At 36.0% G+C, this 24,266-nt stretch overlaps 4 protein-coding genes and 1 pseudogene across 10 annotated transcripts; 1 reads left to right on the top strand and 4 right to left on the bottom strand.

Annotated features, from left to right (window-relative positions):
* The first annotated feature begins 3,556 nt into the window (after positions 1-3,556).
* Positions 3,557-6,945, top strand: LOC7465436 (putative F-box protein PP2-B12). 7 transcript variants are annotated; one of them, XR_008058043.1, is made up of 6 exons: positions 3,557-3,886; positions 4,486-4,604; positions 4,698-5,143; positions 6,156-6,246; positions 6,385-6,435; positions 6,798-6,945. XR_008058043.1 is itself a non-coding variant. In XM_052448993.1 (4 exons), exons 1-4 carry the CDS (start codon positions 3,587-3,589, stop codon positions 6,161-6,163), a joined length of 915 nt encoding a protein of 304 aa, XP_052304953.1. In that variant the 5' UTR covers positions 3,557-3,586; the 3' UTR covers positions 6,164-6,263. The 7 variants fall into 7 exon arrangements, 2 of the variants coding, with proteins under 2 accessions (XP_052304953.1, XP_052304952.1); XR_008058041.1 differs by having other exon boundaries at positions 4,698-5,185; XR_008058040.1 differs by having other exon boundaries at positions 4,698-5,199; positions 6,349-6,435.
* LOC7465437 (protein TIC 55, chloroplastic) lies at positions 6,567-9,676 on the bottom strand. The gene is made up of 3 exons (XM_002324892.4): positions 8,444-9,676; positions 8,033-8,135; positions 6,567-7,863 (listed from the first exon to the last, which is right to left on the bottom strand). The coding sequence occupies exons 1-3, from the start codon at positions 8,869-8,871 to the stop codon at positions 6,745-6,747; spliced, it is 1,650 nt and encodes a 549-aa protein (XP_002324928.1). The 5' UTR covers positions 8,872-9,676; the 3' UTR covers positions 6,567-6,744.
* LOC112325025 (protein TIC 55, chloroplastic-like) lies at positions 9,621-12,221 on the bottom strand (annotated as a pseudogene).
* A 2,810-nt stretch (positions 12,222-15,031) lies between these two features.
* Positions 15,032-17,619, bottom strand: LOC7458438 (peroxidase 46). Its single transcript, XM_002324894.4, has 4 exons — positions 17,205-17,619; positions 16,440-16,619; positions 16,187-16,352; positions 15,032-15,974 (listed from the first exon to the last, which is right to left on the bottom strand). The coding sequence occupies exons 1-4, from the start codon at positions 17,445-17,447 to the stop codon at positions 15,559-15,561; spliced, it is 1,005 nt and encodes a 334-aa protein (XP_002324930.1). The 5' UTR covers positions 17,448-17,619; the 3' UTR covers positions 15,032-15,558.
* A 1,174-nt stretch (positions 17,620-18,793) lies between these two features.
* LOC7458440 (lariat debranching enzyme) lies at positions 18,794-23,801 on the bottom strand. Its single transcript, XM_024589537.2, has 10 exons — positions 23,605-23,801; positions 23,365-23,522; positions 23,162-23,283; positions 22,821-23,014; positions 22,345-22,527; positions 22,128-22,246; positions 21,880-22,019; positions 21,142-21,267; positions 19,863-19,976; positions 18,794-19,284 (listed from the first exon to the last, which is right to left on the bottom strand). The coding sequence occupies exons 1-9, from the start codon at positions 23,725-23,727 to the stop codon at positions 19,882-19,884; spliced, it is 1,260 nt and encodes a 419-aa protein (XP_024445305.1). The 5' UTR covers positions 23,728-23,801; the 3' UTR covers positions 18,794-19,284; positions 19,863-19,881.
* Between the last annotated feature and the right edge of the window lie 465 nt (positions 23,802-24,266).

Below are 24,266 nucleotides of genomic sequence, written 5' to 3'. Positions count from 1 at the left end.
AGTGTTTTTTAATTTAAAATATATTAAAATATATAATTTAAAAAAATTATTTTTAATATTAACATATTAAAATTATAAAAAAATACCTACAAAAACATTAATTTGAAATTTTTTCAAGTAAAAAATATATTAAAAAACACTTTAAAAAACAGGTTAAACCGTATTACGAAACACACCCTAAAACTGCCATCTACTTTCATTTTATATTCAAAGTTTAGGATGATTACAATAATTTTTTTTCTAATTTTGTTTATAAATATAGAGTGATTTTTTAATTTATTATTTGATCAAATATTCTCAAAAAAAAAAAAATTCTCATTTAAAAAAAAATTCAACTTGATTTACTTTAAAAAATAAATTCATCTTGATTTACTTCAAAAAAAAAAAAAACATGAAGAAAAAATAATTTTAACATCACACCTGACAATGTTTTTCTCTCTTCAATTTTGTATCTCTTTTAATAAATTAAGTTGAGTTTGATTTAGAAAATAAAGATTTTTATTGGTTTATATAAAAATATTTACATAAATGATAAATTTAAAAAAATAATCTAAATTATAAAGATAAATTAGAAATAAGTAGACATAATTTTTCCAAATTTAAAAAAGTTATGAAAAGATTTGAGCCTTGAGGATTAATATAAATCTAATCAATAAAAAATATCATGCAACTACATTGGTAGAAATACGAGGTTCCAAATATTTAAGGGAAGATTTGATATAATTAGATGAAGATATGATCTAGATAAATTATATAGATAATTTAACATGTGTTTTTATGGATAAATGAGATAAGTTTGGGTTTAGAAAGAGGTATGATTATGTTAAACTATATTAATAACTTAAAAACAAAGATAACAAGAGATTTTAAAGTTGGATCATATTCAAATTTTTCCAAGTGATTCTAAAAGTAATTTTCCTTTGAGAAGCAACCGTGTTGCTTATTGAACCGCTAAATGTCTTTCCTAAAGGAAGTTATTGTATAGCTTATCAAATTGTTAGATCTCTCATAATTAAAAATTAGGCTCAAATGTTGCTATTTGAGTTAATTTTATTATTTTTTCTAGTTTTTTCTGGTTTATTGTTTTATTCGAATTTTTGTTTTAAATTTATTTGTGCTTTCGGTTTTCTAGTTGTTTACTAGTAAAGATATACTTTTCTAGTCTATTTATAAGTCTTGTAAGCCTCTAAAAAGACATACAGAGATATAAATTACAAATTTAAAATTTATATATGCTGTTATACCCAGATATCGCCACGATCGATTATAAATTTCTGTCTTTTTAGGAAAAAGAACAGACAAATAACGGATATCTGACATTTCGTTCTTTGGAGAATATATTTCAATTCAAGAAGTCGCTACCTAATATTATGATCACTAAGAACCCTAACTAATTCATAAAGATTCTATGGTACGAGACTGGTTACGTGAAAGAAAATATATTATTATCCATTAAGCATCATACCTAAGATATACTGCATTATTGGTCTTGTCTAAAATTACTTAGAATTTATTTATTTATTTATTTTTATCTTCTTACAATGTTCCTGACTATGACGTCAGTGAACATTTACTCATAGAGATTTCTAACTCTAACATTGATAAATATTGCATAACCCAAAAGGTTTGGTACTCCTGACTTTGGCATCAGTGAATAAATCCACACAGGTTGAATTTTTTTTTTTTTTAGGAAACTATTTTTTACTTCTTTATTTTTTTTAGGTTTTTTTTGGGGCTGGATCTAGCTCAACCATTACGGCTGGGCTGGACCCAGCCACCCCCAGCCCGGTCACTGACCCAAGCCAGTGACCCGGCTGGGCAAAGCAGCATGCATGCGTGAATAATCACGCATGCATGCTGCACAGTGCGAAGGTAATTATAATTACCTTCGCACTGTGTAATGCAGGGGCCAAGTGCGGAGGAATGTACTGGTTTCAGGGACTGCTGACGAAGATGACGGCGATGAAGACGTGAGTTGCTGGACACTCCCCTCTGCTCCTGGCGAAGACGAAGGCTTGAGGTGGTGCTGGCCGATGCTTTTCCTCTCTTCGTTTCTGTTTTTTTTTTTTGTTTCTCTATCCTCTTTTTTTTTTTCTGTTCTCTCTAGTTTTCTTGCTTTTTTGTTTGTCCACCGTTGGTTCTCTGGTTTGTCTCCCTGATCTTCCTCTCTTGTATGCTCTCTGGTCCGGAGAAAAAGTCGAAGACGATGGCGAACTGGTCACTTTCTTTCCTTATCTTTCATCCTCTATTCGTCCCTGTTGTATCTGTTGAAAAAGTCCCCACTCTCTGGTTTTTGCTTTTCCCCCCCCAGTCCAGTGCGCTCCCTTAATTGTTCGTCTGTTTTAATTTCCCTATGTTTTTTCAGTTCCATCTTCGTCCCCTTTGCGTTCGCCTCTGTCCAGCGCCTTGTTCCCCCTGTGTTTTGTTCCTCTGTCCAGTGTGCCCATTTGTTCCCCTCTGTGTGTATTAATTTCTCGTTCGTCCGTTTTCCTCTCGTTCGCGTCGGTCCTGTCTCTACTGAGAAGAGATGGTTGCTGTGCTGCTATAGCTGGTGCATGATCACGGTGAGAAAGGGGATCAGTGAGGGCTGGTGTTTACTGGGGGCTCACGGTGAGAAAGGGGACTGGTTCGGGAGGAGATGGTGGCGATGGTTGGGGAAGATGGTGTAAGTGTGGGTTACGGGGATGAGAGTAGAGAAGATGAAGGGAACCACTGATTTTGGGAGATGGAAAAGGATGACGGCGCGCCGGCGCGGTCACTGTTTTTTTCTCTCTTTCTTTCGTGTTCTCGCCCCCTCTCCTTTCTATTGTAATGGTATCCCATCGGTTTCTTGTAATGGCCTCCTCTTAGTGTTTTTTTTTAATGGCCTCCTTTCCTTGAGCACCGACACTGATATTTGTATTTATAATACAAGATTCTCAGAGAAATAAAGTTCAAATAAATTTATTTTCTTCTTTAAAATTTAAATTTAATTAAAAATTTAATTAAAAAAAGAATAATTATCATTATCTTAATGATCATAATTATAAAATAACAAAAACATATTATAGTTTTTTACAACAAATTATATTTTAATTTTACAATATTTTAACCCCTATAAAACTCAATTATAACATCTACAATGCTTTCCGCTGATTAAAATTAATGTGTTCTATCTATTAGCTTAATTACACCCGCATTATATTTCATATATGCAAAATATAAATCTTAAAATACCTTAATTATTAAAAAAAATCAATTAAAATATAAGAATTGATATTTCAAATATGCGAAATATAAATCCGAAGATATATACCTCAATTATTAAAAAAAAATCAATTAATTAAACGATAATCATTGGCTTAATCCTAAGAGCACACAAACAAAATGATCTACTCATCCCACGGGACAACTCGAATAAAAAGATTCATTCTTTTTTAAAAGCAATAATAAAGAAATTCAACTACGAAAAGAAAAGAAAAAACATAAAAAAAGAAGTTTCCACTTTATACCATATTCACGTACTTAATCGCTAAGCTTCCCTCCTCTCGTTCCCCCTATAAATAGCAGTGTCTGCCATCTCAAATCTAAAAAAACTCGGAGTCAAATGGCAATAATGAGTTCGAGAGAAGAAGATATGTCGTTGGACGTGCTGCCAGAAGCATGCATAGCCAACGTTCTGTCCTTTACTTGTCCGAGGGATGCTTGTAGACTGTCTATGGTGTGTTCCTTGTTTAAGGCGGCAGAAGAATCTGATTTTGTCTGGGAAAGGTTTCTGCCCCGTGATTATCAATCTATCATCTCCAAATCTGATGCTTCTTCTATGCTGCTGGCTTCTGCTTCTTCTAAGAAACATCTCTATCTCATGCTTTGTGAGAAGCCCTTGATTATCGAGGGTGGCAAAAAGGTATATTTCTTGTCAACCTTTTTCTTGTTTTTTTATCAACTTGGATGTGTGGTTAGCTTTTTTTTAAATAGTTATTTTTATTTAAAAATATATTAAAATATTTTTTTTTATTTTTTAAAAATTATTTTTAATATTAACGTATTAAAATAATATAAAAATAAAAAAGTTATTAATTTAAAATAAAACAAATAAATTTTTTTTAAATTTTTTTAAATAAAAAACAAACAGTGATATATAGTAATGGAAGTGTACAGGATAAGACGAAGACAAGATCATTTCACATCTTGGATTGAGAAAATAAATTATATTTGATGGTAATTTGAAATTATGAAAGGAAAAATCTATGGAGAATTATCTGGATGGAAGAAGATTGTTCTGACATAAGAATTTGGATATGAAAATGAGAAAAGAAAAAATAAATTTTGTAGTCCCTTCTTCAATTGGATCAAAATGGACTTAGCATAACAAGAACAAATTTTGGTTCGTCAGAGAGAATTTTGTAAGATGGACAAAAAATTTACATTGGATAAGTGGGATGAAATTTAGATTGGAGAAGAGATAAGAAATTATGTTCTTTTTTTGTTCTTTTTTTGGAATAGAGCATTTCATTGGAAAAAAAGAGTGGGAAGAAATGCTACATGCTTTCTGCAAGAGATCTGATAATTGTATGGGGTGATACTCCTACTTACTGGAAATGGAATTCTGATCCTTCCTCCAGGTTGGTTTGTCTTTCTTTTTTTTTCACTTCCCAAGATATAGTTTTTTTTTTTTGGTGATTGTGAAATTTTATGATTTTGTTGGATTCTCATAGATTTGGAGAAGTGGCAGAGCTGATTAGTGTATGTTGGCTTGAAATCCGTGGAAAAATCAATGCTACTATGCTGTCTCCAGCAACGTTATACACAGCCTACCTTGTGTTCAGGCCAACAAGAGGACTTTATGGATTAGATTACCAGCCAGTGGAGGTGGGGGTGGGACTTGTTGGTAGTGAATGTGGTATGAGAAATGTGTATTTGGATTCAGAGAGAGGGCGGCGGCAGCAATACCATTTTGTCAGTAGGCGCATCGGCTTGTTCAACCGTTGCCGAATTGTGGGGATGCCAGCATCTGAACCTGCCAGAGAAAATAATGGACAATATCCAAAGAAAAGGGAAGATGGATGGCTGGAGATTGAGTTGGGGGAGTTCTTTTGCAAGGAAGGGGAAGATAGAGAACTGGAAATGAGTGTTCAAGAGGTTAAGGGTGGTGATTGGAAAGGTGGGCTGATTGTTGAGGGGATTGAGATTAGGCCAAAAGAGGGTAAATAAATAAAGGTTAATGTTCTATCTTTTAATAAATAATGCTGTTTGCATCAGAATCAAGAGAATTGCTGGTGTTATTTCATACCTATTAGTATCTGCATCTGCAAATTTTCATTTTTGATGCTTGCCAAGGATATCCTTTGGTTATTGTAATAAAAATTTGGTTCATTTCCCCCCATTTTTCCTATTTGGCGATGCTGAATCTTGCTGTCATTTTAGTGTTTTGCAAAGTCTACGAAGCTCTTTCAATGAAACTGTCCTAATTTCTCTCTGTATTTGTGTGCATAAAGCATGGCTTGGTCTTCTGATTAGTTTTAAATTAACCTAAGATCCAAAACCTTATGTTCAAACCCCTAATGTAACAACTCAAACTCTGTAAGAAGCATGTAAATCCTGTGTTTGGCATTGCAACTTGATGGGTTTTTTTTTGGTCATATTGCTTCTTGCCTAAAATGGTATAAGATCGATGCTTCGCAGATATTTCATGATGTTTATCGTCCATGAAGATTAGTTATTTACAAAATAATTTTGTGGAGGAAGTAAAGAAAATTATATATGTTCTCATCATTGGCAGTGTTATTTCATCAGAATTAAGAGTTTTTACTGGTGTGATTTTAGCTGCTATTAGTATCTTCTGCAAACTTTCATTTTGATTTTTGACCAAGGATATCCTTTAGTTATTGTAATATAAATTTGGTCAATTTCATGTTGATTATTAAAGAAGGCGCATTATGATCATTAATTGACTGGATTTTCTCTATGATAATGATGCTTCTTGCTAACATGGATGGGATGTAAATGCTCAAATAGAAACCTGCATTGTCTTCTTCCTTTCTTATTCGTCTTTGATTTTCATGGCCGGATGTGTTCGTTATGCTAGTTGCTGGTATGCTAGTTGCTGGGGTTGAACTCTGCTTCGTTATATCTGTTTGTTCTTGTTATCTTCTAAAATCTTCTGTTTGTTGCAGACACTTGAAGAGGTTGAATATGATGAGTTGCAGCGATGCTCAAGTTCAAGCTCAGGTGGTCATACCATCATCGGATTGCCATGAATCCCAGGTTATTCATTGCAGCTCCTCTCAAGAACCAAAGCTGATAGCAGGTTCTTTGGATTTCTCTGAGGCTGAATGTTTTTTTTTTTTTTTTTTTGTTTCTTTGTAGTGATTTGATTGGATTGAGACTTGGTCTTAATCTCAGGTTGCAATCAAGCTTGCATGGGGCAGGATGTTCACCCCTTAAATCACAGTTGTAAAACTACAAATTCTTTTGTTGATTTAGTATTTGAAAATTTTCCAGGAATTTTTCCTGTTAGTTATTCTCTTCGATCGCCGAACAGTTGCTCTGGCAACCCAGTTCAAAGTCATCGCATGCTAGTAACATTACAGAAAAGCATCCTTTCTCATTAATTGAAAAAGCATGATAGGTGCCTATAAAAGGAAGAGTCCAAGAAAAAATCTTGAGATCATGGATAGAGAATTGATACAATGATACTTTCTTGTATCTTCCTGACCTGAAATTATATAAACTTACAAGAGGTGCTATGACTATCTTTTTCGCTTACAATCTCCTGTGTGTTCTTATGAAGTTTGTTGTGTTCATTGCAATTGCAGTTGAGCATGCATAAACTCCAGCTAAGCACAGACTTGCTGATACCAAGAGAAAGGTCTTCCATTGCCTTCCAGATGCTAGAATGGCCAATGCAGTCAATGCAACAGAAATTGCAGAGAGGGCATTTTTCCAAGCTTGGAAATTTTTTACTACACTAGTGCATCCCTTGCAATGAATTACGTGTCTGAAATATCGGTTGTTCACATTGGGTGCGTGCATTGTTCCAATCCCACCTTTTGCTGGTGAAGAAGCTGAAACTCCAGCAACAAGACCAGCTGGTGCATGTTCTACAACAGCAGGTACTTCTGGCAAAGAAATGGTGTTGTGGCCAAAATAATAAGGCATTCCATGTCCAACTTTGTCCATCCATTTCCTGTATTCAGCTACCCATGTATCTGATGACTTCAAATTAATGTACAATTCCTTTGTTGGAACCTTTTCTTTCATTAAAACTTCATTCTGTGATGACAGAAATCCCATGTCTTGCTCAAAGATTTTGCACGCATTTTGATGGAAGTACCATTTAGGGATCACCTTTGCCATTTGAGGTCTTTTTGTTGCTCCAAACCTGACAATGATCATGGATTTTCCTTGTCCGGTTGGTCTGCAAAGAAAAAGGCCAGTGAAGTACTGTGTCACCCCCTTCTCATCTGCAAATTCTATGTCGTTGGATAGAACACACGGAGCTTGAAACCGTAAGAAGCTTCGCAGTTTTTGATCCTTTTCCTTACCCCACCTCCCTGCAAAACCTCGATGGGTGCGTTCAGTCACCTCAAATCGCAGTGCCTGGGCATCCTCCCTTTTGGAAGTCCAGTCTGTCCTATCATGTGAGATTGGAATGTGTGCCGGATCCATGAGGTTTTCAAGCAGTATGGAGTGATCATATGGAAGCTCATGAATGGTTGAGGTATCTTGAAATCCTGGCCTGGCAAAGTTCTCAAACCAGGGAACCTTCTTAAAGTTTGGTGGTGTCTTTAGTGACATCCATACCCAAACAACTCCTTGTGATTCCTTCACCTCATATGTCTTAACACAAGCTGACTGAGGAATTTTAGCATTTGCAGGAAGCTGTAGAAGAATTCATCAACATCCGTAACTGGAATATAAAAGAGGCTTTTGTGCTAGAATTACTGGCATATTAAGAAATGCAAGAATCATAGACAACTGATGAAAATAAATCCACCCTATGATAGAAAAAAGACAAAATGCACAAAACAAAGGAAAATGAAAGACAGACCTGAGGTATTTTTACACATTTTCCCTCCCCTTCAAACTGCCAACCATGGTATAGACATTCAAGTCTTCCGTCGATCAACTGACCTTCTGATAGTTTCGCCAACCTATCATCAGGCAAGTCAAAGTTTTTAGGTTCTGTTCATTGTGCAGTTGATGTTTCAATGAATTTTGAGGTTACTATTCTACATCAATAATTAAAAGGATATTTATGTGTTAATCAATAACAATTACAAGCTTCCTAAAAGGGTACGTTGTCCAATTTCCTACAACCCATCAAAATTAATCAAGTGATGATCAAAAGAAGAATCTAAGCAATTCTGTTATGTCTCTGGACACTCAAGTTAGGGATCCAACCAAAACAACAGCATTGAATTGATTAGTAGCAGAAACTAGAGCTCATGCTATAAGATACCTGTGAGGGCACCGATCTTCGTGACATCGCAGCTCACCTTGGCCATCTTTATACAACACTAACTGCTTATCAAATACATTAAGACCTAGAGGTGCATCATCTGGCACATCCTTGGTGAGGTAAAGTGGGTACCACTCTTCAGTCCAATTATAGTCTACCACCGCTCCATCCCCTCTCCTTTCCTCCTCACTAGAGGGACCGATAAGAACCCCATGAGCATCATCTTCTGCATCAAGTGAAGGAGGAATGGCCGTTGGGGCATCTGCAACTGCATGACACTTCTTTATGTAGTAAGGCTTTGAGTGTATTGATTTGAGCAGGTGGCTGTTTATGTGTATTGTTGTCGGTAGTTTAGTGGTGGGGGTGAAGGAAGCAAAGGGGTTCGAGAAATTTTTGTGGGAGAGAGATAGGTGCAGTGATAATGCCATGGAGGAGAAAGGAGAAAGGAGAATGAGAGAAAAAGAGGCCTGTAGAAAAATCCAGGAGTGGAGCCTGTGGAGAAGAGGAGGATATTGAAATTTGGACAGCAAGTTAAGTGGGTCAGTTAGTCATTGCCTTGCAAAATGTTTGTCCATTCCTGACCACACATCTTCCTCTCACGTGGCTTTATATTTTACTTTACAAATTAAGACGTTCAGGTTAAGAGTCTGCCAGAAGCTTTGGAGATTAATAAATCCGACAGCAACTCTCACTTTGTCCAAGTTAGTCATGGGCCATCTTCAATTTTGTTTCTTGTGAGAATTTATACGCATTGAATATGCTTGGTTTCGGAGAAATTCTTTGGTTCTGCAAGCCCCCATTAACCTCTATATTGAATTGCAGAAAATGAAGCAGATAAAATCCAAATTTGAAACATCAAACTTGCAGCTCCTATTACTGACAAGAAAACAAGAAAGAGAGCATGTATAATTCACTTGATGATATACACACGGTTGTGAACGTTGTTCTATCATCTTCCTCTGCTAAAACTACAGAAACAGACTAGAGGTTCACGGATAGCTGGCTCAGAATCTCCTGTTCGTTGTGCTCGGCATGCTAAACTCCAGCCAAGCATAAGCTTGTTGAAACAAATAAGAAGGCTTTCCTCTGCCTTCCAGACACTAGAATAGCTAATGCAGTCAATGCAAGAGAGATTGCATAAAGATCTTTTTTCCAAGTATTGAAAGCTTTGAGAGCACTACAGCTTGCCTTGCAATGAATTACATTGCGGAAATATCGATTGGCCAAATAGGGAGCGTGCATTGTCCCATATCTTTCTCGAACACCATGTGCCCCTCTGATGAAAGAACCATTCGGGGATCCAGTTTGCGATTTGAGGCCTTGTTGTTCCTCCAAATCTCGCAATAACAATAAGCATGGATTTTCCTTGTCCAGTAGGTCTGCAAAGAAAAGGGCCTGTGAAGTACTGTTTCACTCCCTTCTCGTCAAAGAATTCTCAGTTATTGGATAGGATACATGGGGCTTCAAACCATTACGAAGTTTGGCAATGTTTGGGCATTCCCCCCACCTCATTACGCTGCAAATGCTCGGTCATTACGTTCAGTCACCTCAAAACGTAGTGGCTAGGCGTTCTCCCTTTTTGCCGACAGGTCTGTCCTATCATGCGAGATGGAATATGTGCTGGACCCATCAGATTTTCAAGAAGTATTGAGTGATCGCAGGGAAGCTCATGCACGGCTGAAGAATCTCAGAAACCTGGCCTACAAAGTTCTCAAACCAAGGAAATTTATTTACCTTTGGTGGTGTTTTCAGAGATATCAATACCCGCACAACTCATTGGGATTCCCTCGCCTCGTAGGTTTTGACACAAGCTGATAGAGGAATTTTAGCATTTGCAGGAAAGCTGTAGCGAAAATTGTAATCATTAACTAGGATATGGAAAGACAAGGAGAGCATATCATGTAATGGAAACTGAGCGCATTTACAATGACACGGACCCGAGGTATCAGGGCACAGTTATCCTCTCCCTCAAATTGCCAACCGTTATATAGACATTCAAGCCTTCCACCTATCAACTGACCTTCTGATAGTTTAGCTAACCTAAATCAAGCAAGACCAAGTTCAAAGTTTTATCACCTCTACAACTCATATCTAAGGAACTCTATTATTTTGACATGGTTTCCCACAGCCATTTTGAGTAAGACTACTGCATGAGGAGACACAATAAGCCGAGAGATCTTTTCCATCAAATGCAAAACATCTGCCGATGTTCAAGAATTTCTGCTTTTTAGCACCAGCAATACAGCATCCCCGTACATTCAAATTCAACAGAATTTATATAAAACTTCATTTATTTAACAAGTTATGTAGTTTCATGAATGAGTAGCAGTCAATCGTCTAACCAAAAATTCTTTTAAATCATGGAAACAATCCAATACTAAACCTAGACAAAGTTAACTTCCCATGCTAAGGCTTAAATCGGTACATTAGAAATGAGGAGCCACCCCACATCAAGAATCTCAACTTCTGTGCTATAGTGATTAGTGCCACAACCTAATAAGTAACACTAAATTGTCAAGGTCGAAAGATAGTATTTAACGTGGTTTGGTAAATTATCTATCTCCAGAGAGCAACCATTGTTATTAGAGATAGACAGAGGTACAATTTACACATCATCAATCAATTGAGGAGGATTACATCCACTCAACTCCCATCACACACACATTTGTTTTTCTGCACACACCAGTCAGCTGCTGCCTTGACGGCCCACTCACACTCTCTTGTTCTGCTGCTTGTTCTTGCCTTTATTTATATAGTGTAATGGTCAAATATCTCCTTAATTCATGTCATGCTTTCTGCCCATTTTCCAGCCATGTTTTCTATCAACTTTTGGCTCCATTCTTCTTCCACTTCTTAGTGTGGTAGGTTTGGTTGAGGTGGGATCTTTTGTCTCCACAACCTAACATTCTCCCACTTGGAGACATAAAGCATCACCCATGTCTTTTAACCTCTTCACTTTCCAAAGCTTAAGTTTGCATGAATAACTCCCACTTGATTGCTGCTGCTAATTCAACCAGCTCTGATACCAAACTGTGGTTCAGTTGATTTCTGCAGCTAACAACACTTGAATGTAGCACACAAATGCTTTAAATTTCTGGTACAAAACTCACAAAAGAAAAGCTTACAATGGAAGAGAGTTCACACACATAGCAAAATATTTTTCTGCTTTGTTTCTTCCTACTTTCAGCTGCACCTACTGCCTATTTTCTACCATAATTTCAGCCACTTGTCCCTACTACAAAATAATACATTTAACTTAACACACATTGAACTCTAGTTAGCTTTAAACTAACTCTAGTAAACTAACTTTCCAGCATATTTACATTAACATTCTCCTCCTTAACATGATGATGCTCTTGAATTAATAAAGCTTCTCTTAATGGCTTGAACTTCTCTCTTGGCAATGCATTGATAAAAATATCGGATACTTGCTCTTCAGACTTGCAAAATTTCAGCTTCACTTCTCCACTCTCAATCTCAAATAAAATTATGTTTGATTGCAATATGTTTCGATTGGCTGTGATGAACTGATTTAGCCATAGCTACAGCTGATTTGTTGTCACAATAAAGTGTTATTGCATCCTCTTGCTTTTCACCAAGGCGTTGCCAAGAGAGGCGTTCAAGCTATTAAGAGAAGCTTTGTGAATTCAAAAGCATCATATTCAAAGGGAGAATGTTAATGTGTTGGAAAGTTAGTTTACTAGATTTAGTTTAAAGTTAACTAGAATTCAATGTGCGTTAAGTTAAATGTATTGTTTTGTCTAAAATGATAGGGACAAGTGACTAAAATTATGGTAGAAAATGGACAGCAAGTGCAGCTGAAAGTAGAAAGAAACAGAACAGAAAAATCTCCTGCTATGTGTGTGAACTCTCTTCCACTGTAAGCCTTGCTTGTGAAAGTAAAACATGTTTTGTAAGTGTTATTAGTTAAAGAAACCAATTGAACCACAACCCAACAATTGAATTAATAGCAACAAGTAGTCAAATCATGTGAGAGTTAGTCATGCAAACTAAAATTATGGAAGGTCAATAGTTTAAAAAACATATAGTGCTTTATGTCTAAATTCAACTCCCATCACACACACACCTGGCAGCTGCTGCCTTGGCAGCCCACTCACACTCTCTTCTCGTTCTGCTGCTTGTTCTTGCCTTTATTTATAGAATGTAATGGTCAAATATCACCTTAATGTTAAGAAATTGCCCTTTTATGGCAAGACCCCATCACTATGCTTAGTGGAAGCTAATGTTGTGCCACCATTAGTGCCATGTCTCATGGCTTTTGTCCACCATTAATGCCATGATTTATGGTCTCTTGTCTGCCATTGTTGCCTATAAATAGAGACATTATTTGGAGAGCATGTAGAGAGAGTAGAGTGTGAGAGAGAGAAGAGAAGAAGAGAGAAGGGCTGCAATGAGAGATGGGAGTTGAGTAGAGTGGATGTGATCCTCCTCTTCCATGTATTTGTATTGTATCCTTTCTCTATCTCAATAATATGGAACTCTCCCGTGAATGTAGGCCCGTGAATGTAGGTGATTTGCCGAATCACGTTAAATATTGTGTGCCAGTGTGCTAAGCCTCCAATGGGCAATGATCTTAAACACCAATTGTAAGGGATTCCAACCGGTAGTGTTCAAGATCATTGCCCATTGGAGGCTTAGCACACTGGCACACAATATTTAACGTGATTCGGCAAACCACCTACATCCACGGGAGAAGTCCATATTATTAAAAATAGATCAAGAAAGGGTTACAACACATATGGAGGAGAAGGATCACTTCCTCTCTCGACTCTCATTGCTCACACACTGCTGCACAAGGCAGCAGCGCTGCTGCCCTTGGCAGCCACTCCTCTTTCTCTCTTCCTCTCTTCTCTTCACACACTCTCTCTCTCATTTTGCTCTCTAAACGATGCCTCTCTAGTTATAAACAAAAATGGCAGACAATAGACCATAAATCATGGCACTAATGGTGGACAAAAGCTATGAGACATGGCATCAATGGTGGCATAACATTAGCTTCCATTAAGCATAATGGTGGGGTCTTGCCACAAAATGGCAATTTCCTAACACTTAATTCATGTCATGCTTTCTGCCCATTTCCAGCCATGTTTTGTGCTCATTTCCATCAACTTTTGGCTCCATTCTTCTTCCACTTCTTAGTGTGGTAGGTTTAGTGGAGGTGGGGTCTTTTGTCTCCCCCAACCAAACATAAATAGATCCTGATCTTCACTATCTTTAACCTATTCAACAGCATATCTAGCACTTTAATCCCTTTTCTGCAAATGTAAACCATTCCCACGTGACATTTCATAAGAGTTGCTTCAAAGGTCTATTTGAAAGCCACCCCTCCAATTTGAAGTTCAATTCAAAAAGGTTCTCATTAACCTTTCATACAACACACTTAGAATTAGCCTTGAGACATGAACTAGAATCTCTGAGCTGAAATTTCTGTTTTTCAGGGTTTCTTGGTCACAGATACCACAGTTCATATAGCCCAAAACATGAAATGCAAGAACTTCCAGCTAATTCACTATATATCCAACAAAATCCTCAAGCCTAACAAGAGAAATCACAACAAGATCATCAAAACAAGAAACCAAGAAAAGAACTCCAATGCTCTTTTCTTACAAGTAAAATCAAAGCAAGATCCAACTTCTCTAGTATTCAAAACAAGACTGTGAAAACTTGAAACACTGTGATATGATTTACCTGTGGGGGCATCTATCTTCAAAACAACGAAGTTCAATCATAGTCTAGTACAAAACTACCTGCTTATCAAACACAGTAAGGCCTAAAGGAGCATCATCTGGCACATCCTTGGTAAGATAAAGTGGGTACCACTCTTTTGTCTAATCATAGTCTGCCACCTCTCTTTCTCGTCTCCTTTGCTCCTCACTAGAAGCACCCACAAGCATCAAGTGATCCTTATTATCCTCTTCTTTACTCTGATCATCAACTGATGAAGGTAGAGTGCTACTTGAAATATCTGTAACTGCACGGCACTTGATGGACCTTTGCTGCTGCTTTACATGTATTGAATGTCCAAGGGTTTTTGTTAGAGGGAGACGGAAGAGAAGGTTATCAGAGGCTTAGAAATGGGAACTGAAGTGTTTGTGAGGGAGAGGTGTCGAAGGAAGTAGAGGAAATGGAACGACAGGAAGAGGATGAAAGAGTTGTTTTAAAATAAAGACTGTCTGTCGGGTGAACCTTGAACCACAGTTTTTTTTTTTAATTTTAAATAATAATTGAGTCGATAAAAAACCTCTGACCGGTTAAAATTCATTAATTTTTTTTATTAAAATAATATTGTTTTAAATTTTTATTTTTTTAAGTTAATTTTTTTTAATTTATAATTTAGGTTTTAGAGCTTATTTAAAAATATGATAATAATTATTTTTAAAAATATTTTTTTTTGTTAAAAAATACATTAAATAATATATGTTTTTTATTTTTTAAAATTTATTAATCTAATAGAACTTATTTGATGCTAATCCATAACTTAATTAACCTGATTAAATTTAATTAACATAATTAAACTTTATCAAGTTAATTCTAAAATTAATTAAATAAAAAAACAAAACAACACCATTTTAATAAAAATAATTTAACTAATAATCCGCATAGTAACCATTTTCTACACAAGTCATTGGGCCACACATGACAAACACAAGGAAAGGGGAATACTTTGATCCATCCTTGATACGTCGAATTCCACCATAGCAAAGCTAAGGACATCTGATTCTATGAAGCTGAGTTATTTTCTGCCTACCATACCCTGACCTCATCATACATTATTCGAAGAAAATAGAAACAAATGAAGTTCCATGCACATAAAATCAGCCATGACAGCTCCTATCAAACTAAAGAAGAAAGATTGAAAAATGAGTGCACAAACAACCTCATATCCTAACCAAATGACTAAATTTATGAATAAATGCAGAAGGGTTGTAGTTATATGCCATTGTTGTTTGATAGGTGCATTGATGCCTCTATTTGGCTAACATTTGGAAGCACTATCTTGTTTTGAGAGCAGAATCTGGATTTCTTTCCTGTTCTCATAACAATGAGAGGGCTACCATGGAGCTTGCCGACAAAACCAGCTCATTCAAAGTTCTTCATCCACTAGTCATTGAACAAGATTGGCGAATTTCCCCTTCCTCACCTGTTTTTACTCCAATGCTTGTTAGCTTCAAAAATGACTGGCTCCAACTCTGGAAAAACTTCTCTTGATCATTTGCAAAATCCTGTACTAGATTCCTTGTTCTTTTGTCATCTAAAAGAACTGAATCTGATTGGAAAAGGCCCTTGTGGGCCACTAGGTTTCGGTAGTATTGATTGTCAAATGATGAGGATGTTTCAGGATCATTAACAACTGTTATTGAAGCGCTTGCATCCACTGGACATCTTTGCATTAGTTCATTTGCATAATTCCTGTCTAGAGATGTGTCGATGAGTGTGAGCTTCCCCTTGGAGTCCTCTTGGAACCGATCACTGAATGCGCTGCAATGAGCTGATCCTATAGTGTGAGCTCCTGCAAAGCAAAAGCATCAAGCCTGGTAAATAAACCATTTATCACAGTAGTTTTCGGCAGCAATAAGTTCTCCGCATGGAGAAAACAAACAGTCGATGGCTTGGCCTCTCCGTGGTTAGTTGTTCGATCAATGTCAGAAGCAGATATTCTAGTTATTTGCTTGGTGTTGTAAAAGAATCTTGGAATGAGGTTTTAGACTAATTATCACATACCTGAAAGCACAACAAGGTCTTCAAGAGATAATCCTTTAGCAGTGAAGATGTTAATCATCTCATTCATTGTAAAAGTCGTGTCTATAATATTAGGTCTCACATTTGCGGCTGCCGATAACCTCCCATCTCTCCTACCAGTTGGAATCTGAAGCTGAGGTCCACCAGTCTGTTTTCATGTACTTCATAAATGAATAACCGATCAAAAGAAGCATAGAATTCAACAAGGAACAATAGTAACAGCGAGAGATATTACAATTGCGACAGCATCTCTAGCAGCCAAAGCAACAACATCAGCACAAGAAACAGTTCCTGGACAGAAGATTTCAAGCATTCTTTTAGCTGAATCAATAACTTGAAACCCTCCTAGAGACCTGTTCCCTGGATCACTTCGCTCCGTCCCATTTCCTTGCAGCAGCACAGATGCATCGCAGCCCTGTAACCATGAGTCCATGACAACTATCCAGAATTGAAGAGTAGCCACCAATTCCGTAGTATAAGAATATGATTTCAGTTTATTCTTGGGTGCTGATAAATCAATTGTTACGATTGGATCACAAACAGAGAATTCTTGGTGTTGCTTCGGCCTAGTGCCTCAAATGGTGTTGCTAATTACAGCTAATCATCCATGACATGTTGTAAAACAACTCAAGCAGAGTCTACGAAGAAGCCCTTGATGATTTAAAAGAAGTGACACATGACAGTTTATACTTTATACTGTAATAGCTCAATCTCCAAAATACTCTAAAACAAGTTTTTTTTTTCCTTCAATCATCAAGAAGTCAAGAACTGTTTATTCATCAAAATCATGTTGCAGAATGCCTGTAAGGATTTTGATTAAAGTAATGAGGAATACTTAATTAGATGGCCATGATTCTGAAGTCGTTTTTCAATTAAACAGCTGGTGAAAAAGAGCTTGTAGCCTAAATTTAATCATGTATTCTTCCCCATGAAGGAAGAAATTAGTGAAATGCCGTGTCATTAAGCTAACACAAACACACAGCAAGTGAAAAAGACTCACCTCCACAAAGCAGTCATGGAAAACCAAACGAAGTAGCTTCCCTGGGATGGTAGGGTCTGAAGAGGAAGCTGATCTAACTGTGTTTGAAACAATCAGTTCAGCAGTTGGGCATGAAGCTCCATAAAAGTTGAAAAAGAGACTAGCAGAAGCAGGGGAAGCAACAACAACAGCATATAAGAGACCAAGAACCAGAAAACTACACAAATGAGGTCTTGCAGAAAAAGGTACAGGGTTTGTCTCCATGAGGATTTTCTTTCAGTGTTCTTTTAGGCAAATTGCAGACAGCATCACTCATCACTGTTGCTCGTGTCTTGCTTGACTGTGATACATTTCAAGAGAGAAAAGGGACCGAGTCCTCTGCATTAAATGCTGCATTTACATGTTTGGGTGCTGTCATGAGGTAGATGGGATGTTAGACTTGTCTATTTATGTCTTCACATTCCCTCATGCATATTGGTGTGTGTGCCTTTGCAGCCTTCACATTCTACACTTCCAATCATCTCTCCTTTCACAGCTATATATCGGTAGTGTTTGTGTTTCGGTAAAACGCGATTTTGAGAATTTTGATTTTTTTTTAAATTAATATTTTTCAAATTGTTTTGATTTGTTATATTAAAAGTAATTTTTTTAAAAAATAATATTATTTTAAAATATTTTTAAACGAAAAACACTTTAAAAATTAATTACTATCAAAGTGCCAAGCAATTCAATCAAATCCTTTCAAACCATACATGCGTAATACTTGTTTGTTATTATGTTTTTTAATGTGTTTGAATGCATTTTAAAAATGTATTTGCACTGAAAATATATTAAATTAATATTTTATAATGTTTTACGATAATTTTAATGTGCTAAAATATATAATTTTTTTGATATATTTTTAAATAAAAAATATTTTTAAAAAATACAAAAAAAAAAAAAAACTACCACACTCATAATTTTTTTTCAACAAGTTTGTTATATAATAGAAATTTTGAGTTGGAGTGCTGAAGAGGAAAATAGAATATACTAAATTCTTAGTCCGCAATAAGTAATAATTTTATAAAAATAAAATAAAAATAAATTATAAAATTTAATTTCAAATAAATAAGATTAAAAAAAAACTAAAAAAGTTTAGATTGTTAAATAGTGAAATTGAATGAAAAAAACCTAAATATAAAAGTTAAAAAAACAAAAATTAGATTAGGGACCTAGTCGATATTATCCTTATAGGTTAGGACTTCTTTAAGGTTTTCCAATTTGTTAAGTTTTAATATAAATTATGATATATGGGTAGCTTTCGCACAACCCTTTCCAGCCCAAAAATCACAAACCTTCCATATGTTGAGTGAATCATTTACCAATAATTTATCTCTTCAAACTTAAAAATACAAACCTCCATAAACCTGAGCCAAACCTCGAAAGGTTAGTTGACCACTGACCAGAGTTAAAACAGAGTGGCTGGCAGGTCTGAGTTGACGATTGTTAGCCCTACTAGCCCACGAGCCTGAACGTGCACGTTTCATAATAAATTTTAACCCTAATTGACCAGCAAGCCCAGGCTGGTTCTTGCCCTACACATTTATTGTCATCTGGACAAGAAAAATCAATTAAACCAAAACCGAGATTCGTTAAAAGAGTACAAACATCCAAAGATTACAGCATTGCACAATAAATATTGCCCCTAACAAGGGCTACAAGCTAGTAGGTTTCTTGTGGTATTCTCCTCTTCGCCCATGGCTGAAATGTCATAGACTCTGCACTGGACATAGACCATTGCCTGGGTGGTTCCTTCCACCATGACTAGCTTACTTACAATGGTGCCTGTCAGAAAACCACCACCCTCTTGCATGGGAACAAGATGGCTGAAGCCCATGTTCTCCCTCTGCCCATGCAGCATCAAATTACAAAACAACAAAACCATATTTGTCCATGCTGGATTAATCACGAGTTGGAATGACTCATCCCAGCAGTTAACTGGATGGCTGACTTTTTCGATGGTTTCCAGTGATAGCTGATGTACCAACTAATTTGGCCAATTTTTGAATTTACAGGCAATGGTAAGCCACTTTTTTGCTCGCTGCATGCTTCCAGTACAAGCCTAGCCACAATGAAAAGTGAAACAAACAGCCTTTCAGAAAAAGGTTTAGCCACAGTTCTATAGATCATTTCATATGCATTTTCCATCAGCAAGAGGTACAATATCGAGTCATGTACTTTGGATAACTCATCAGTTGGAGAATAACAGCTGTACCAAGTACCAACCTCATACTCATAGAAAGGGATCAATGAATGCACTCCTGTACCAAATGTTTTTCTAGCTATACAGGGAACAATGAGCATCCACTGAGATATAAGCTAATAGTTTATACAGAGTTATCTAGGATTGAGGTTGAATCAAGTACATGTATCACACGAAAAAAAACCACCATGGCATATGGATAAGTTGTATTTGACAGTGATAGGGCATATTTCATCCAAGCTAATATATCATAAAGCTTTAGCAAAGAAAATGTTAGTGGTGTGGGTCCATGCAAGTTTCAAACCCAAAAAGCTTTCACTTAAGGGGTATGTTAGAGAATTATATAAATTATATTTTAGGGCTCCACTTAACAACTTAAGCTTTTAGGTTTAGATAGTTCTTTGACAGAAAAGATGAATGGTAATACAATACATTACCATTGTGTGACTTTCTGAACTACTCTTTTCTAGTGTCCACATCATCAGCTTCTTCAAGTTCTGATTCATCCACATCATCAATAGGAATTTCTTCACTATTATGAACAAAAGAACCTGCATATTTGTAAAATTGGTTCAGAATCAGGAGATAAGAAACACCTCTCAGTTGCCAGACAGCAATGAACTGAGCAGTATAAATAACAAAGAATCAAATCTGAAATTATATAGGCACATAATAGTCTGTATATATCAGCTGATGAATCCAAATACTGGCAGAATCACGAAGTCACAGACATCTATAAATGAGAAAAAGGGCAGGCAAATTAGTCAAAATTGTGAGCTTCAACAAGGATATAAAAACCTTTTCCTTTTTTAGCAAAGGTAGCAGCTATCTACAATTATGCTAAACAATTAAAACTCCTTTAATAATTTCCTTCTCACAGAACCCTTCAAGGATTAAGATATGCAGGATAGGATCAACTTTTCTTTTGGCATAATGTAGCCTCTCTTGATACTATTGGCTTGAAAACATGAGACCAATGCATGTGACAACCTCAAAAAGTCACCTGAGATAGGACTGGCTTAAAGAAGAAAATCAGCCTAAACAACACAGCACAAGAATCCTTAAAGGAGTTGCTCTTATATGGGGTTCTATACCCTCTAACAAGAACTATGAAAGTATGAATAGCATAAATGATCCATGTGAAAATCATGACATTGTACATCAAATTCAAACGCTTCAGTATCCTAGGAGGTAGTGGAAGGACTAGACAATGTCTCTAGCCTTGAATTTGTTAGGCATTTTCAGCTCCCATAATGGCACATTGGGCAAGCATACAAACTGCAGGGATAGGGAGTCTAAATCCATGAATAGGTACCGGCAAAGTGACAATATTTACCAAAAATCCATTTGATGTAAAGATTTAGTCAACTACTGCTTTGGTTTCACAAAAAGCTTTGGTCAAACAGTTCTTCACTTTCTTCTGGTAAGGCAGACAGATTAAAATTAGCATTATGAGAGGGGGTTACACTTTAAATGCATCTGCTATAGGAAAGTTTGAGCAGTTAAAGAAATATACGAGGTAAAGGAAACCAAAGGATAACCCCTTGTTTCACATGAGAAGGCTAAGATTTCAAAGAAGATCCCAAGTTGGGAGCCATCCAAAACTTATTAGCACAACAACATTGACAAGGAAAAGCAAGATTACACATTCAAGGTGTCTAAATGTAAGGGTATTTCACATCGTCAATCCAAGACATAATAATATAATAATTTTACCTCTCTGAATTAACTGGGAAGCACTAGGACTATATCTTCCTTCTCTTGATTCTGATGTGCTGTCCAAAAGATATGGAAGTTCCAGAAGCTGCAACAATGATTCTGTTTGAGGATTCCTTGGACATCCTGCAGTAAATTTAGAAACAAAAAGTTCAAACAGAATCAACCAGCCATATGACAAGACCATATGCGTCTTGATCATTGCATGTTGAACTACAGATGGACAAGCCCATATTATCTACTTATCTAACAGAAATGCAAGTCAATCAGAGACAATTACAACCTGAAAAGTATAATGCTCAATGCCATCAACTTGAGAAAGAAGATTTGGACCAGAAACAGAAAGGTCCATTAGGACATAAATTGCAAATCACTTGAAAGTACAAAGCTAAAGAGTTAAAGCAAAAGAACATGGACTTGGTGCACAACCACATTGACTCCAAGCATATATGTGTAGACTTTAATCACAAATTAAAGCACTTCTAAGTATCAAATTATGAACCTGGCACACAAAAACATGGATTCAGATCACAAATGCAACTTAGCTTGTACATGGAACACAAAAAAGGCCTAAACTTCAATTCATTTGTTAAATCTAGTCATGGAAACACTACTGTACTAATTGATGTGGTCCCAATAATTGGTCAACAAATGTTATTGCTCTATAGGGTCCATATTTAAGATGCTAAAATTAAGATGAGTTTATATGGATGATATGTAATAATAAATCACCATTACCAGAAAAGGAACCATTTGGGCCTGATTGAGTGGGATCAAAAGGTGGAGCAGTCTGTGTAAATTCAAATGGTTTGGTCCCTCTTTCTTGTAGCCTGCTACTGACAAATTGCCGACAATCTTCCATTTCAAGCTGCGTAGCCCTATCATATCAAAACATAGAGTTAAGTGTGCAAAAAGATGGGGAAAACAGGAAGTGAGAGAGATATCAAGCTAAATCATAATAAAGAGAATTTATATGTAATACGCACCCAAAATTTGCATTTTTAAACGTTAATGGAAAGATAGAGTTGAACTTCCTTGTTATGGCCAGCCATTCTTCATCATATTGAATTTCATAAGGTCCAGGTTCCGATTCTATTTCAATAACCTGCAAAATCATTGGAAGCCAGAACCAGTGAAGTAAGGTTCCCACTATAATAACAAAGAAAGACACTGTAGACAACAATCACAGATTACAATAAGTACCTGTAAAAATTTGCGACGCGGAAGACACTTGTCAAGTGCAAGAAATTTTGTCAAGGGGCCACCTTCACCATGCTGAACAACAGCGGCAAATTTGCAGTGCAGATGAGCAGAAAACCAATATGCAGGTCTCAATTTTTCCAGCAGTTGAGCAGCAGCTTTACTTCCAAGAGATTTTTCTTGAATCTGAAATATTACCAACCACATAAGCAACCACCATCAGTTTGAGCAATCAAAACATGTTTATGGATGATGAAAACAAGCTTGCACTAAAAGTAAAAAAAAACCCTCCTTTAATACATCTACTAGATTGAGTGCTTATGTCAGCAATTTTAATCTTTTAACCACAAGAAACATTTTCAAGTTTTTTTTCTCATTTCATTCAGAAAATCCCATGACTTGATATAAACCAACAAACTCCAACAATGTAACACTAAAAAACACATCAATAGTCAATCAAATTATAGAACAACACCCACCTCTTTCTCAAAATGAGGTTTATACCGAACAAGCTGCTTCCAATTCCCACAATCAGTTATCCCAACAGGCCAATCATGTGAAAGAAAAATATCAATCGGTTCCTCAACTTGCATCAGTTTATGCACATCATACTCACGAACATGATACACTGATCTTATACTGCTCTCATTGTATGGCGCCCTCTCATGATGTCCTGCTCACACAATACTTCACTCAAATCAAACACTAAAAACACAATAACCCCTACTCAAAATCTATCATCCTCACAACAACTCATCAAAAAAACACAATTATAACAACCAAACAATACACAATTACACGTAAACATTACATTCTTTACCTGTACGATAATTACGTGCATTATAAATACCGGAAAGTCCACCAATTCTAATATTCCCAAACTTAATCACACCAGCAAATCCCAAAAAATATATATTAGGCGCCGCATATCCTCCATAACACCTAAAAAAAATACAAACAATTACACATATACTAATTATTAAACTAAACTAAATATAATTAAAGCTAATTAATTATGCTTACAATTCCCATAAGTAATTAGAAGCTTCATGATTTCCACCGATAAATATCGTAGGAACGGGAGCAATTTCTCGGCCTGAATAGTACTTCCAAAACGACTTCATCTCCCGATATTTTAACGGCACGTTCAAGCTCTCCATGTCTCTCTCGTTTCTCACTGCCTAATTAACAAAAACAAGGAAGAATAAGAAGAAAAGTGTTCTGTTTTGGTGGAAATTAGGGTTTAGGAAATTGCTTTAGTACCTGAAAATCGCCGCAGCAGAGGAGGAGGTCGATCTTGGTTCCGTTTTGAGATTCGATGAGTTTGAGTGTTTGGTAGACTTTGTCTAGGTCGCCATGCATGCATCCTTCTATTGCTATCTTCATGCTTCTCACTCTCTGATTTTGAATTTGTTGTTAACGGGAAAATTAAGCTCAATCCCTAGGGTTTGGTTGAAGGTGACTGACTGACGGATAGTTATTTTGTTTGTACATTGTGGTCCTTCTTGTTTTAAGAACGTTGCGTTATAGGATATGAACTTTCCCACATATCATGTTTATGTCCTTTCTACGGAGTATTTCGTGTCCGTTTTATCTACCATTTAGGTGATAATAGTCATACTTCTAAGATACCATATGTTTTTATGTTTATAACTATATATAATTTTCTTAACTTAAAAATATTAAATTAATATTTTTTAGTATTTTTTTTATTTTTTAATTGTTAATATAAAAATTAAAAAAATATTTTAATATATTTATAAGTAAAAAATACTTTTAAAAAACACCATGAATCACAATAGCAAGCACGTATTTAAACTCATTTAGATACTTAACCCGACAAAAAACCTAAATTATTTAATTATAGGATCAAGTTATTGGTCACAAGATAATTTTTTTTCTATTAAAATATCATTTTATTTTTC

Source organism: Populus trichocarpa, chromosome 18, assembly GCF_000002775.5.
Source record: "Populus trichocarpa isolate Nisqually-1 chromosome 18, P.trichocarpa_v4.1, whole genome shotgun sequence".
NCBI classification, from domain to species: Eukaryota; Viridiplantae; Streptophyta; class Magnoliopsida; order Malpighiales; family Salicaceae; genus Populus; species Populus trichocarpa.
This window is presented reverse-complemented; position numbering and strand designations above follow the sequence as displayed.